This window comes from Plodia interpunctella, chromosome 22 (genome assembly GCF_027563975.2).
Source record: "Plodia interpunctella isolate USDA-ARS_2022_Savannah chromosome 22, ilPloInte3.2, whole genome shotgun sequence".
Lineage (NCBI taxonomy): Eukaryota > Metazoa > Arthropoda > Insecta > Lepidoptera > Pyralidae > Plodia > Plodia interpunctella.
In genome coordinates this window covers 1,501,718-1,517,212 of record NC_071315.1, presented here as the reverse complement: position 1 = coordinate 1,517,212, position 15,495 = coordinate 1,501,718, and the positions used below count along the sequence as shown (strand labels likewise).

General features: G+C 35.9%; 1 protein-coding gene across 1 annotated transcript; it reads right to left on the bottom strand.

Moving 5' to 3' along the window:
- Window positions 1-410: 410 nt before the first annotated feature.
- On the bottom strand, window positions 411-14,953 carry LOC128679947 (myrosinase 1-like). The gene is made up of 11 exons (XM_053762495.2): window positions 14,719-14,953; window positions 11,178-11,290; window positions 10,441-10,582; window positions 9,606-9,772; window positions 9,150-9,413; window positions 8,422-8,510; window positions 7,482-7,629; window positions 6,078-6,238; window positions 5,183-5,344; window positions 3,486-3,577; window positions 411-1,959 (listed from the first exon to the last, which is right to left on the bottom strand). Exons 1-11 carry the CDS (start codon window positions 14,745-14,747, stop codon window positions 1,662-1,664), a joined length of 1,665 nt encoding a protein of 554 aa, XP_053618470.1. The 5' UTR covers window positions 14,748-14,953; the 3' UTR covers window positions 411-1,661.
- Window positions 14,954-15,495: the final 542 nt, after the last annotated feature.

Sequence of the window (15,495 nt, the reverse complement as noted above, 5' to 3'; positions counted from 1 at the left end):
GTATGTATTAGTTTTCGAGATGATAGGAAATATCTTAATAATAGAGGTAAGTACCTAGGTACTTATAACTATCAATTGAGCACATTATGTATTAGTAGTATTGGGTACTGCCCGTGGCTTCGCTCCCGTGGGAATTTTGAGATAAAATATAAACTGTAGCAATCTTGCATAATGTACCTTTGTAATGGTGAAAGAATTTTTGAAATCGGTTCGGTAGTTTCGAAGATCGCCCGCCTCAATCATACAAACTGACAAACGCTTACTTGTTTATAATAATAGTATAGAAGTATAGATTTAGCTTTGTTAATATCCGTTGGTAGTTAACCACACTACGCAGTGTTGCCTTATGAGATAATATGAAAGCTTAAATTTTAGAATCTTATTTTGGTAAATAGAAAATAAAAAATTAATTTAATTCAACGACATTTATTACTACTTACGTTATATGTGAATTTCAATATCAACAATGCTCTGGGCTATTTTATGATTGACGCTGTTTAGCTAGATGTTACATAGAAGTAAAACACCTTATTTAAAAAATAAGGTCTCTCGCTACAACACACTGTCCGTTTTAATGTATTTACACACAAAGACACACGCAAAGACAACTAGAAAATTTAGCTTTTTGTTAAATAATTTGTTGATTTATAGCCAATTATTATAGGTGTGTATATTGGGTGGGAGTAGGTAATTATATTAAATAAATTATAATTAAAACAAGACGAAGCGCGCTGCGAGAAAGCCAGCTTTTGTGTAAAATTGAAACTTCTTAGAAAAGTTATATTCCAAAATAAATCTATTTAAAGTGAATAATTTTTTTAGGAACATTCGTTTACATTAGAGAGAAGAATGATCTTATAGAGAGAAAGAAAGAGAGCGAAGAAGAATATTTCAAGAAGTTTCACTGTTACCACATGCTTTATAAGTAAATGCATGAAAAGTTTTGCATTTTTTTTTAAATAGATGTGTCAAAAATGCGTAATTTTCACTGCATTTTCTTACAGAATTTTTTTTCTTCCAAATACTGCTAGATGATTACGTAGGTTCCATGGAATTTGTAGGGACTCCGTTTAAATCCATTGTAGGTACTCCCAAGATTATTTTTTTCAATTATAATGCCAGTACAATATTCAACAAAGGTTGAAAGAGATGAGATTTATGTTTGTGTCAAAATGCCTTTGTATTTCTATGGCACTGCGGGCCAGTGTGCCTTTTCTTATGATAATACATCACGCTTCCAATGTGGCGTCGACAATTGAAAATACTCATCTGAATTTTCTTTCGAAATTTTAATTTACACATAATTTGGAGTCGTTTTTCTTCGCCGATTATGTATAGTTATTTCGGGCGCAGAGCGTTTCGAACGCTGCGGCTGCGCTGTCCTTACAATTTTTCAAATTTTAACAAAGACAGTAACTGTTGTAATGTAAATTTTCTGAACGATCTATTTTGGAAACGATTCCTAGGAAAATTAATAGATCAGCGCGGCCACAGCGTTCGAAACTATTCAATCAAACTACATTTAACCTATGCAAAATTTCAAAAAGTTTGAATGAGTATATAAACAAACATACTTTTACGTTTATAATATTAGTTTATATTAAGATTTTCGAAAAAAAATTCAGACGTCTTTTCAAGTGTAGATTGCAGACATACTTATACTATTCCTTAGCCGACTGTACAGTCATAAGCGGTGTAATGTTTTCAACAGTCTTTTCCTCAATAGTTCTTCTTCTCTTCACGATTTTGTACACGAGCACAGAACATATGACGACAAGTAACACAACGACAACCACAAAAGAATACCACATGTAAGAAGCAGTTTTATTTTCGTGTATTTTTTGTGGTTTCACTTTAACCCTGGACTGGATTATTTCAGCGAAGAAATACGCTGATTTCCTTGGACTCCTGGCGCGGTGAGGGTCCGAGAAGTTGACAGCGTAGAGGCCGAATTTCGATCTGGAAGAGTTAAAAGTTTGAATTAGAATAAAATCGACTAGAATGAACCATACACACCTATAGGTAATTAGCCTTTGCCCGCGGCTTCCCCGCGTGATTTCCCATGGCAGCAGTTATTTTTCCGGGATGAAAGGTACCCTATATCCTTCTCCCTACTTCAAACAACATGTATGCAAAATTAATAATAAATAAATAATAAATAAATATATTAGGACAAATCACACAGATTGAGCTAGCCCCAAAGTAAGTTCCAGACTTGTGTTATGGGATACTAACTCAACGATACTATATTTTATAACAAATACATAAATAGATAAACATCCAAGACCCGGGTCAATCAGAAAAAGATCATTTTCCATCATGACCCGACCGGGGATCGAACCCGGGACCTCTCGGTTCAGTGGCAAGAACTTTACCACTGCGCCACCGAGGTCGTCAATTTCAAGAAGATTGGTTGAGTGGATAGATAGTGAAGTGGTAACAAACAAACTTACTTTCACATTTATAATATTAGTTAGGATTAAGATATCTGTGCAGATGAAAAATGGAAGTGGATCAAATTAATATTCGAGTATTTACGCTTTGGACTTTTTTGATGGCTTTGTACTTAATTCCCGCTCGATTCCAGAATTTTTGACGTGACAACGTCTTAAATTAGGTTGCGGCTGGGGGTAACGTTACGATGAGTCACCGAACGAGAGAGAGGCCCGCCGAATGCCTTGCGTCTCTCTCCCACTCAACTATGATCGGTCTGCCACGCGCGTAAAAAGACGTTGTCACGTAAAATCTTCGCCCGTAAAACCGACTTTACAGGCAACCATTTTTTTCATCTCATTCTTATTATCAAAAATAAGTTTAAAAGAATGTGAATGTGAACATGTAAGTATAACAAATCCATTTAAAATATACTATAAATTGACCAAAATGTAAATTATCAGATCTTTACATTGGGACAAATCATTCATACTTCCATACTAATATTATATAATTTTTTTGTTTCCAAGTAATGAATAAATTCAAAAACTGCAGGATCGATTTTGATGAAATTTGCCACTGATACAGGAAAATACAGATAGTCCAACTCCCAAATATAAATTTTAGTATCTGTAGTGGTTTATAAATCTGTGGCACAGACCATTTTAACCTTAAAGGGTCTGTGATCTGTGGTAACTGTAGGTATTTTGGTTTTTTTTTTGTGAAAATTAAATTAGTTTTTCTTTTCTTTCTTCTCCGTGGTCCGCGGCTATATATGTATACCTATTTTTTTATATTTAATTTCAAGTTATTACAAACAAATAAATTATCCTACTAACATTATAAAGACGAAAGTTTGTGAGGTTGTGTGTATGTATGCATATATATTTGTTACTCTTTCACGGAAAATCTACTATTTGTATCGATTGTTATGAAATTTGGTACACAGGTAGCATATAACCTGTAATAATACATAGGGTTTTTATCCGGAAATTCCCACGGGAGCGAAGCTCTAAGGCGCAGCTAGTAAGCATATAAAATGAATGAATCACCTATATCCATCCATCCATTCAAAGTTATCCATAAGACTCCAAGCGGTGAACGCTGCTATGTTGACCCCGTCTAGTGTCATAGCTTTTTTTACCTGAAACAAACAAAAATTAACTTGTATAGGTATACCTACTTACATTGACGACCTCGGTGGCGCAGTGGTAAGGTTCTTGCCACTGAACCGAGAGGTCCCGGGTTCGATCCCCGGTCGGGTCATGATGGTAAATGATCTTTTTCTGATTGGCCCGGGTCTTGGATGTTTATCTATATATGTATTTGTTATAAAATATAGTATCGTTGAGTTAGTATCCCATAACACAAGTCTCGAACTTACTTTGGGGCTAGCTCAATCTGTGTGATTTGTCCTAATATATTTATTTATTTTATTTATTTACACACCTATTTCTATGATATAAATCAAATTAAATTTCTTGGTAAATGTTTAACTTTAAACTGTATACATTTGAACTAATATTTTACTTGAATTTCAACAAAATTCAACATAATGTAGGTACTGTGTAAAACATGTTATTAAGGTCAGTAAGAAAACAGACTTTTAAATTTATATGCCGAGGAACAAACAAATCCGGCCCTAAGAGGATTGATTATAAAAGACACGAGTCTGAAACGGTTCTCCGACAATTGCTTCGTCTACGATCGATTCGGACAGAATGTCTCCTCTCTTCTGTCGGCGAATCGTTCGTAGACGAAGCAATTGTCGGAGAACCGTTTCAGACTCAAAAGACACACACACATTGCGTATGGTTTGTGAGCTTTTTTTACCTCAAGAAAAACAGTTCCTCTAACTGTGGACTCTAACTCCTCTAACTGTGGGTTTTGACGTATGTACATTACGTCAAAACCACACCACAGTTAGAGGAACTGTTTGCCGATGTAGGGTAAAATACTCACATCACTTTTATATCACTTATGTAACCGTCGACATTATAATATAAGCAGAGCTTAGCCTTAACGTTATGTCGAAAGATAAAAGAAATAAATTCCAAAATGAAATATATAAAAATATTTTATTTTATCAATATTTTTTGATAACCTCCGTGGACAGATATGACGGACTGCGACACAGGAAGGCCCGGTTTCGATCCACGCTATGGTCAACATGGAAGACGACTGGCCTGGGTCTTGGATATTTATCAATAAATAATTATAAATAATAATAATGTATGAACAAATCACACAGATTGAGCTAGCCCCAAAGTAAGTCGAGACTTGTGTTATGGGATACTATCTCAACGATATTATATTTTATAACAAATACATATATAGATAAACATCCAAGACCCGGGCCAATCAGAAAAAGATCATTTTCCATCATGACCCGGGATCGAACCCGGGCCCTCTCGGTTCAGAGGCAAGCATTTTACCACTTCGCCATCGAGGTCGTCAAAAAAAAATCAATATATTGATTATGTTTCCTATATAAAATTGTACATACCTATACCCTATTCATCTTGGACTAAGACAAAAGGTAAACAAACCTTGGAACAAAAAATCATTATTTCTCGTTATTCCTTTGTTAATTTTGTTCTTACTTTCTGTTAATGATTACATTTTTTGTTGTTGTTGTTTTATGGAGTCATGTAGCTTACTTAAATGTTTGGCTTTGTTAATTTCTCCTTTCTTTTTGGTTTACCTTTTGACTCAGTCCAAGATGAATAGGGTATAAATACACCCTTACCTCTTTCAAGTACCCCCTGTAGTAATCTACCCTCTCCTGGTCGTCCAAGTCAAGATCATCACCTTTACAAGTTGGGTATCCGTTCTCGGTGATGAGGAACTTAATATCCCCGTACTGTTGCTTCAGCCACACCAGCATCCTGCGGATCCCTTCGGGATGGACCTGTCAAGGGGAAATATAATAACTGAAACTAACGGCCAATTGTGTGTTAAAAATTTAATAGTAAATTTATTATACGCGTACCCTAGGATTTGGGGATTTAGGGCATCACAGTTCAGGATTAAACACAAAAATACGTAGCACTTAGTTGCGTCCACACGTTCTTTTATTTTTTTATCGTACCACATCAGGTCTCCTTAAATACCAGCGTCATGAGTCATGACTTTGTGTCTTGTGTGTGAGCTTGAATCATGGCTCGTGTTTGACAAGAGCTTGGTTACATACAATTTTGTAAAATATGTGTATATTGCTATTTTGTTGTACCTAATATGTTTCCTCCAAATATATATTAGACAGGTAGGTATAAAATAATGTGACCCTCTGCTTTCTGACTGTTTCTAAGCTTCTTTCTTTTAAACCACGCAACTGATTCAGATGCTTTTCACATGTTATTTTTCACATGTTATTTTTCACATGTTATTTTTCACATGTTATTTTGACAATGCGTCTTTCCGAAGGTATACAAATAACATACAATTCCACACAATAAACAGTTTTTACATGTTCTTTAGACAACGTCTTTCCGAAGGTACATAAATAACATACAACTCGAAACAACAAACTCCATACAACATCCATACAAATGCCCCCGTGTGAAGCCGGGCCAGGTAGCTAGTTAGTTTTATTCTATTTTAATTTGCGCTAGCACCTGAGTAAAAGTACAAGAAGACCTTACAGCAATCCAGTCGTTGCACGCCACTGTCCAGCTAGGGTCCACGGTGAGCGCGGCATTCAGCTCGTCGGAGTCTGCGAACGGGAACCAGTCACGTTTGACTTGGTCAGTCGCGCTGACCACCCGGCTCGTGTACAGGTTCATACCGTAGAAGTCATATGTGCCTGTGATTGTATAATACTTTTTATTTATTTACAATTTGGTTTACATCTCAAAGTCAATAATAAGTGATCTTAATGTCAATTAGAATTACTGAAATAATGATAATTGTGTGACAATTTACAATATATCGTCGTGAAGTTTATAAGTATTTTGAATTATTTTACACTCATTTTCAATTGTCCTGTGTGTTATTTAGTCATCGAGCAAGACAGTTATGGAAAAATTAAACAATCGCAAAATACCGATGTGAACGAGTGACCATTGAACCTATCTAACTTTCTATAAGGACGTACCTATGTAATTTACTTAATTGTTAGTTTGATTCTTCACAGTTTTATTTTAGGTGATTTATCGCATTAAAATATATATATATATATATATATAAAAAAATAATTCTCTGCCAGGATCAAACGGAAAAAAAATGGAAAATGGGTGTGTTTTAGAAATTAGGCTAGATCACTTGTCACCGGAGTCCATGTCGTCTCTCGCGTTGTTGTTCATTTATTTCGCTGGTTCAAAGACAGTTCTTGGCATTCTTGGACTCCGAAAACAAGAGAGCGCCAGTCACAAATAACCGAGACAACACAGATTGATTTACAAATATTGCGTAACTAGCTTTTGCCCGCGGCTCACTTCGTCCGCGTGATTTTCCCTTCAGTGAATTATTTTGCTTTAACTAATCTGGTTTCCCCATACAAACTTTGAACCCCCTTTTTACCCCATAGAGGATGTCAAAATCAAAATCAAAATCAAATCATTTATTCAGAAATTAGGCCTTCACAGGCACTTTTTCACGTCATATTCTAAATTAAATGATGTTTACCAAAGCTACAAACTACTAGCATTTCGGAACGATCACTGCTGAGAAGAAATGCCGAAAGAAACTCATTCAAACAGTGTTGGTCCCTATTATGCCAGAAGGGCTTACCATTTTTTTGAAAAATCCTTTCTTAGTACGCCTAGACCACATAAGGAACCTACGTGATAAATTTTGAAGTTTCTAAACCCAGCGGTTTGGGCTGTGTGTTGATATGTCAGTCAGTTTCAGTGTCTTCGTCATGTTTTATTTAAATAGATGTGAGCTCAGTATTTTCCCAGATGATTCTGGTACGTTTGTACCAGAATGATCTGGGAAAATACTGATCTTCAGTGATCATTTTTAAGTAAATTTTTCGTAGGACTTCATGGGAAGTAATTGGGAATTCTCCATCTATGGGAAAACCTCAATGAGGGCATCAGCCTTACCTCTTACTAATTCGATCTCGGCTGATGTGAAAGCCGGTAACCTGGAAGTGCGGTAGCCTTGTTTAGCGCTCTTCTCTGCTATGAACTTCTCCAGTGCCGGGGGCCAACCACCTTCCTTGGAGAAGACCGCATGGGAGTACCTTCCAGCCTGGTATACAGTAGATGACAAGGTCAGATAGTATAAAATATGTATAATCTAGATAAAATAGATATACCTAGTTAAGATAAACTGTAACAATTCAACTGGATCATTGGAAAGTCTAATCGAAAAAAATATTTAAAAACTAACAAAAAAATTGGGAACATTGTTGCAGAAACCTCTTCTTTCAAAGATCTTATCAAGAAGTATTCTTCATAATAAATATAGGAACATGAAGTTTAGTTGGTATCAAAACATTAGGAACATGAAGTTTTAGAAAACACAGGTTCTCTAAAACTTGGTCAAAAATTTTCCTGGTGAATACACCAGGAAAATGTTTTGATAACCCAATGTTTTTTCATGTTCCTATATATATCTCATTTCATTTCATCAAACGAAATCAGGTCAACCAGTTTCAGTGCTTTATGTATTTTTCTTATCAAGTCAGAATGCCTAACAAATTATTTCAGTTATCAGCCATGCTCTATAGCTGGTCTCTGTATTAAACATGAAGTGGAACGTGATTGAACGTCTATAGGAGCCCCACTTAGCTCTTTATGGCAACTACAAACGTCTTCCAGTCTGCCCAGGTCAGGTCCTTACACGGTGGCAGCCACGTATATAAAATATGTATAATATATGAATCCTGCTTGACTTCTTTGGCAAGTACTTAACTATATGTGGCCGTCCAAATAAAAAGGGACCTTATGGCAGCTGGCATTTAGGTTTTTTTTGCCGTTGTTCGAATACAAAACAACGGCAATAATGGCGTAAGTAACTTGTCTCATTATTCTCACTCACATTATGCTGTCGAGCTAGTTCCGCTAACTCAGCGTCTTCCGATGTCTTCTCCTCATACCAAAAAAGGTTATTGCAATATGATATTTGTCCTGGAACAGAATGTATGGAACCTATACATATTTTAAGTCATTATCATCACCTTTCTGCCTTAACTTTCTTCCTATGTCTATGCCAAATTTCTCATTTTCAGGTTAGCTTTAACGCAGCCCTTTTTCATGTATGATGATGTATTTGAGCAGATTTTTTCAAGCCACTTTTGTGTTCATCTGATGTGACTATGACTAAAGTAATATCTAGTCGAATATACTCGTACGCTACTTAACTAACCTGATTGTTAACTTGATTTATGATGTTTTATATCATCCGAAGCAAGTAGTGTGTGAATTATTAAAACGGATCATCATTAATCTTAACACCACTATTTATATTCATATTTCCTGCCCTCGAGATAACCTGGAAGTGATTGCATTAGCAAAGAAGCAGTCTATTGTGCCTATTTCTAATTGTCTCATTGTTTTAAATTGTGTGTTACTTACTACCCGCGATATAGGTCAGATTGGTAGACGAAATACAACTGTTTCTTTATTCGGTATAGTACCTACCATAGATAAAATAAATATATGGATAGTACCAATATCTACTTCCAACTGTATATCTACATTACGATATTTACGATAACTACTTAGATATCAAGAATTCTATCATTATTTTTGATGAGATCCACTTACCATTGAACTTCGGCCTGAACTCCCTATCGTATAATCTCCAGGCTTTAGCATGGGCTACCAGCACATTCTTTGTACACAAATACGTCCCCACGTTATCCGGAGACAGGTTTCCTGGGGCAATGATCCCCAGAGTCGAGGAGCCGTCGCAGACTGAGATAGGTTCGTTGATAGTGATCCAGGTCTTCACGCGGTCACCAAAAAGCTTAAAGACGACCCTTGCATAGTCCTCAAACCAGTCTGATATGAGCGGGTTGGCCCAGCCACCTGGAAATTTAATTTACTAAACGCATTACTATTAATTAACTAAACTCAAAATTTACTTAATGATACTAATTTGTGATGCAGATCAGTTTCGATCCTGAACTGCATCGCATTAAGACATGATGGCAAGCCCCCAGAACCGAGAAATCGCTCAGAAAAGAGAGAGAGTGGAATCAAAAAATTGCTAAAACTAACCTAAATCCTGTAACGGCTGGGGCAGGTCCCAATGGTAGATTGTGACGTAGGGCTCCAAGCCACGTTCTATCAGCTTGTCTATGAGGTTGTTGTAGTACCTCTTGCCGTCCTCACTGATGTGGTTGTTGAATCCAGAGGGCAGGATGCGGGACCAGCTTAGCGAAAACCTTTTAGAGAGAAAATATTTTTATAATACTTGGCTATTATTGGTACCGCCTACTTACATGTTTCAAAATACATTAACACGGTTATTGAACGCAATGTAACATGCATGTATGCGTCTTATTAGGGTTCCGTCCGTCTGTCACAGGCAAGTTGTTCCGAATTTACTGGACCAAATCGTGTGAAATTTGGTAAGATATTGTAATCACAGATGTACAAAGTTAGGAAGTTTAAAAAATAGAAAAGTTTTGCTAAACTTATTGTGTCGTATCAAATGAAAGGGCTCGTCATGAGGATATATATTGTTATAATTGTAAAATAAATAGTTTCGATATTATTTATGATGGAAATCGACTATTGTCCCCTGTTCTCTGAAACCACTAAGTGTAAAATATTGAAAAAAAAAAAAACTCAATATAGTTATACTTAGTTCCTTGCTTGTAGATTATAGGAAATCCAATCTATACTATTATTATAAAGAGGTAAGCGTTTGTGAGTTCGTATGTTAGCGGCGCGTAATCTCCGAAACTACCTATTTCATGATTCGAAAGGTGCATTATCCAAGATTACTATAGACTATATTTTATCTGAAAATTCCGACGAGAGCGAAGTCCCGGGCTACATCTATTAATCTATAAATTGAAACAAGGTATATACTTCAATCTTTACCTACCTATAGAAGTCCAGTCCTATTTTCGCCACATTCTCGACATCGTCAGACCAATGGTGGTATGAGTCGCACGCGACGTCGCCTGTGTTGCCGTCCGACACTCCGTGTGTGTGCACGTAGGTGTCCCAGTTGTTGATGCCTTTGTCTGAAATTAAAAAAAAAATAATTCTTAAATGTTCAAATTTGACGTTGATTTTCAACGGCATGTTGATATCTTTGTCTGAAAAAACAAAACAATCCTTATCCTCAAATGTATTTTAAATAACATAATCTTTACAACCTTACATACAAAGTACCTACTATGTCTGTCAGCGATAAACTCAAAAACTAGTGGATGGATTTTCTTGAGATTTTCAACAATAGATAATGTTTGAGGAAGATTTAGGAGTGTAATTTTTTATGTTTCAACCCGAGCGGAGCTGGGACGAGCGAATAGTTTTTTATATAACGTGTTGCAGCCAATTCGCGAAAATCAATACCCTTCTTTTGCAGTCGGGTAAAAAGTCACGCGGAATTAAAGTTTTGAGAAGTTTGGTGGCGCAGTTGTAGACTAGCCGCGGATCTAGGGATTCAGGGCGTCACAGTGGAAAGCATAACACGAGGAGAAGGAGACAAGTTTTACAATTTTTTATTAGATTTGATTAATTAACGCACGGAGAGTAGCATTTCGACACAACTTGACTATTTTGACAATTTGACAGCTACGTCAAGCTGTCAAATTGACAAAATAGTTAACTTACCACTAACGTTCCAGGCTCCCTCGATCTGATATGAAGAGGTGGCCACACCAAATTTCAAGGTATTAGGAAAGATCAGGGTGTCTTCTTCACATACTGATACAGCTACTAAAGACCTGAGGTTGAAACACAACATAAAAAACAATTATTAAGTACATGTTTATTAATGTAACTGTCGGCTTACGACGAAGGAACAGTCCTATACATACGGTTTACTACACGATTTTTGTTACTTTTTAAATGGAACAAGATCTCTCTGACAACAATTGTGTAAAAAAATGCATGTATGTAAAAAAAAACATTTATGCCGCGAAATATGACGTCCGTCGACAGACAAAACTAGCTGCCATTTTTTTGTTTTGATGACTATTCGAAGGCTCTTATATCATTAGAAACACCAGTGAAAAAAATATTGTGATAATGACAATACTTTCAAAGATACGACAAAAATAAAATTACACATTTTTGGACTCGTCCAAACGCTCCGTACTGAATGACACGAACCAGTGATGTCACAACGTGCGATAATGTTCGCGAAGAATTATATGCTTGTTCGACAGCTACATTAAATATTACGTTTACGGTGATAATTTCTTCTAAAAGTTGTTGCAATTTTTTTGTTATTTGTGATGGTTAAATTATAAAAATATATTGATACCGTTTGAAAATGGACTTTCCAACCAACTTTAAATCTTCGTATTTAGATCCAGCTGCATTGTTACAGTCTATGAATTATCATAATGATCCTAAATATATCTATTTTATCTAGATTATACATATTTTTTACAATTCTCTGACCTTGGCAACTACCCTATTGTGTGAAGTTTCGACGTGCGTCAACGCATGTTAGTGTATAGAAAACAACGGAGCTACAACGTGTTGCGACTGAGCAATGGGACATGGCTCTAACAAAGACGACCTCGGTGTCGCAGTGGTAAAGTGCTTGCCTCTGAACCGAGAGGTCCCGAGTTCGAACCCCGGTCGGGTCATGATGGAAAATGATCTTTTTCTGATTGGCCCGGGTCTTGGATGTTTATCTATACAATGTATTTGTTTTAAAATATAATATCGTTGAGTTAATATCCCATAACACAAGTCTCGAACTTACTTTGTGGCTAGCTCAATCTGTGCGATTTGTTCGTATATATTCATTTATGTAAAGAAATTTTCGCACAACAGGATTCGTGGATAAAAGTTGTTACCTATCTCAATTCAAGTCTCATAAAGATAATTTAAATTATTAAAAATTATTATGTTTGCAATGCAATTGTCACGACACGAACTATTAAAGCTATGCTAATAAACGGATTTATGTACTGAAATTATTACATTTATTTGTCTTCCGTAAGTGTTTACAAAATATTAGTCAAGATAAAGAACCCCTCTTCCCCATGGGTTGAAGATAAACTAAATAAAGAACCCCCTTTGGGTTCAGCAAAAATCACGATATATCACAGGGTTTTGTACAAGTTAAGTATCACGTGTACTTGTTATTTTTTTTAAACCCGCGATTTCTAAACGGAAACGCGGGGCGAGAAGTGTGATTTGATATTATTATTATGTTTGTAGTTATTATTTGTGTCGTGTTTACAGATAATATTAAAAAAATAATATTATCTGTGTAGGTACAAGTACACGTGATTTTTCTTTAGTTTTAATAACCTCACCACGTATCACCAAGGTTAGGGTAAATCATACTACAAAAACATTACGTACTTGATTAATGGACGGCCCTAAGTAAAAAAGCTTAATTCCGTCTTGCATGCAATTGCAATAACCTTACATATTATCAAACCAAGTCCACTGCAGCGTCTGTCTGTCTGTCTATTCGCGGTAAACTCAAAAACTACTTCACCAATAGATAGTGTGATACCAGAGGAAGGTTTGGGTGTACGATTTATTATGTTTTTACCCGAGCGAAGCCAGGTCGGGCCGCTAGTTATAAATAATCTGAAAGGAGATAGCTAGAGCGGTGTTGTACAGGGTGGTAATGGTAAAATCGATTAGACAGATTGAAAAAAACCCACCACAATAACTTTGTTCAAGTAAATGAAAAAAATATATCCTCGATTTTTTGTGCATATGTTGCTGCATAAAATCTACAGTTTTACAGTAGTTATCGATAGTTTCCATGAAAATAATTTAGGATATTGATATTCTGGATTATTTTAATAACTCTCTCCACTTATTTAACTGTTTTCCCGGTTCTTCCTCAGTCGTTGAGCGTCGGAGCCGCTGTCCTACTTTTCACTTCGCGCGGTCGTCGGCATCCCTAGTTGTCAGACCATTGGCACGCATATCATCCTTGACGTTATCTAGACATTTCTTGGGTTTACCCCTTCTTCCCTTCTGGCTTTTAAGAAAATAATCGATTGTTTTACAACATTAGCAATAACATTATATTATCGATAGTAAAATTAGCGATTGTTTTTCATCTTAGCAACTAAGAAATAATTATTGTATACCCCTAATAAACGTTCAAATGTCATCATTCATTATGTAATTTAGTTTGGTAAATGTTTACTTCATAATTTATTGATAAACCAATCTTTGTTTTATACGAAAAGATCACATTGTAGGTAGTGTAAACTTTGTAGATTATAGGTAACTGCCTTAGCCCGCGGCTCCGCTCGCGTGTATATCTTTGCGAATGCGGTACAGACAAGATTTAAATATTTCTTTCATCCACCATTCCATTCATTTTGGGGTTGATTTTTGAAAAAAAAAAATAGCCTATGATATAACGGTTTTCTTAAACTATATGTATACCAAATTTCATCAAAATCGGTCCAACGGTTTAGCCATGAAAGTGGTACAGATAAACAGACAGACTTTCACATCAATATGCATGTAATAAAACAGTAGAAAAAATATTTTTATATTAGTAATAGAGTAAGAATTTGAAAAGAAAATCTGTCTGTCTGTTTGTCTGTTTGTACATGCTAATCTCCGGAATAACTGGACGGATTCGAATGAAACATTTATTCTTATATAGCCTGGGCAACATATAGGATATAAATGATTTTGAAAATTGGAACACCTGATGGAGAACAATGATGGTACAGCTAAACTAAAGTGAATATAGAAATGACGACTTAATAAAAACTGTTCAGTCTGATGAGCATTTTCTGTTGAGGTATAAAAATGTAATTGAAGCCGAGATTCGCACTGGGATGGCGCCGGGGAAACTCTACTTATCCCGCGTATACCAATTTATGTGGCTTTCTTCAGAGTGAGTAACTCTTCAGTACTTTTTATATTGGCGCCCGAAGGAATGGAGGTCTTTCCACAAAGATTTTCAAAAAAACCTTAACCTTAACAAAAATTGTTCAGCACGCGAACGAAGTCGCGGGCAACAGCTAGTTTATAATATTAGTATTGATTTTGTTTTAAATGGGCATGGTCAAATTTATCCACAACAGAAAGAGACAAATTGTTTAGTTTAAAGCAAGTAAGTACTTGTGCATCATACTGATTTTTTTATTAATAACAGAAAAAAATCTCCTAATAATTCCAAAAAAATAAATTATTAAGAAGCACTTACGTTAACACGAGTATCGCCGGAGCGAACATTTTATCAACTGTGCCTAATTAATTGATAAATCTTATTTTTATTTGATAACACAAAGTAAACACATGTCCCTATTCTGAATCGGAAGGTGCAACTAATTGTCGGTGCGCGAAACCTCGGAATAAGGAAAGGAGCTATTATAAACATAACTTTTTATATACAATATATTAAGAGTCTGCTAGTCTCTCTCAGTGCTCCGTCGCGCTCTGAGGGGTTAGTGAGGGTTTGCATTTCACATCTCACCATCGAATCGATTCGAAGTGAGACGCAGCGAACTAATCACATTGCAGTGTGGTTGTCGTTGTGTCACAATAACTCGATTTCCGTTGATCTGAAATATCGATATGCCTATCGATAGGATCGATACTATTGCTGCTGAATATTCCAATGACAGTGACACTATCGATAGTATGATCATTCGCTTTTACTTGATGGGGTGTAGCCGTTTTAGATTTGTCCTTCTAGTATGGCGTATACTACGAGTATAGTATGGTGAAGGAAAATCAAAAGCTTTTTTTAACCGTCACAATTTTGAGACTTACTCTGTTTTTTTCGGGCGTGGTTTGCTAATTTCGGGTGTAGTTTTATTATCATGTTGAGTTTCTTTTAAAAATATTAATGGGTGAATATCACGAGCGTTTTGAACGCCGCCGTGGGCTGTCATTAGGGTTTATTAAATTGTACCGTACACAGTAATCAATTTAATTATCCTATTTTATAAATAAGTAAAGTACTGGTACAATGTTGATT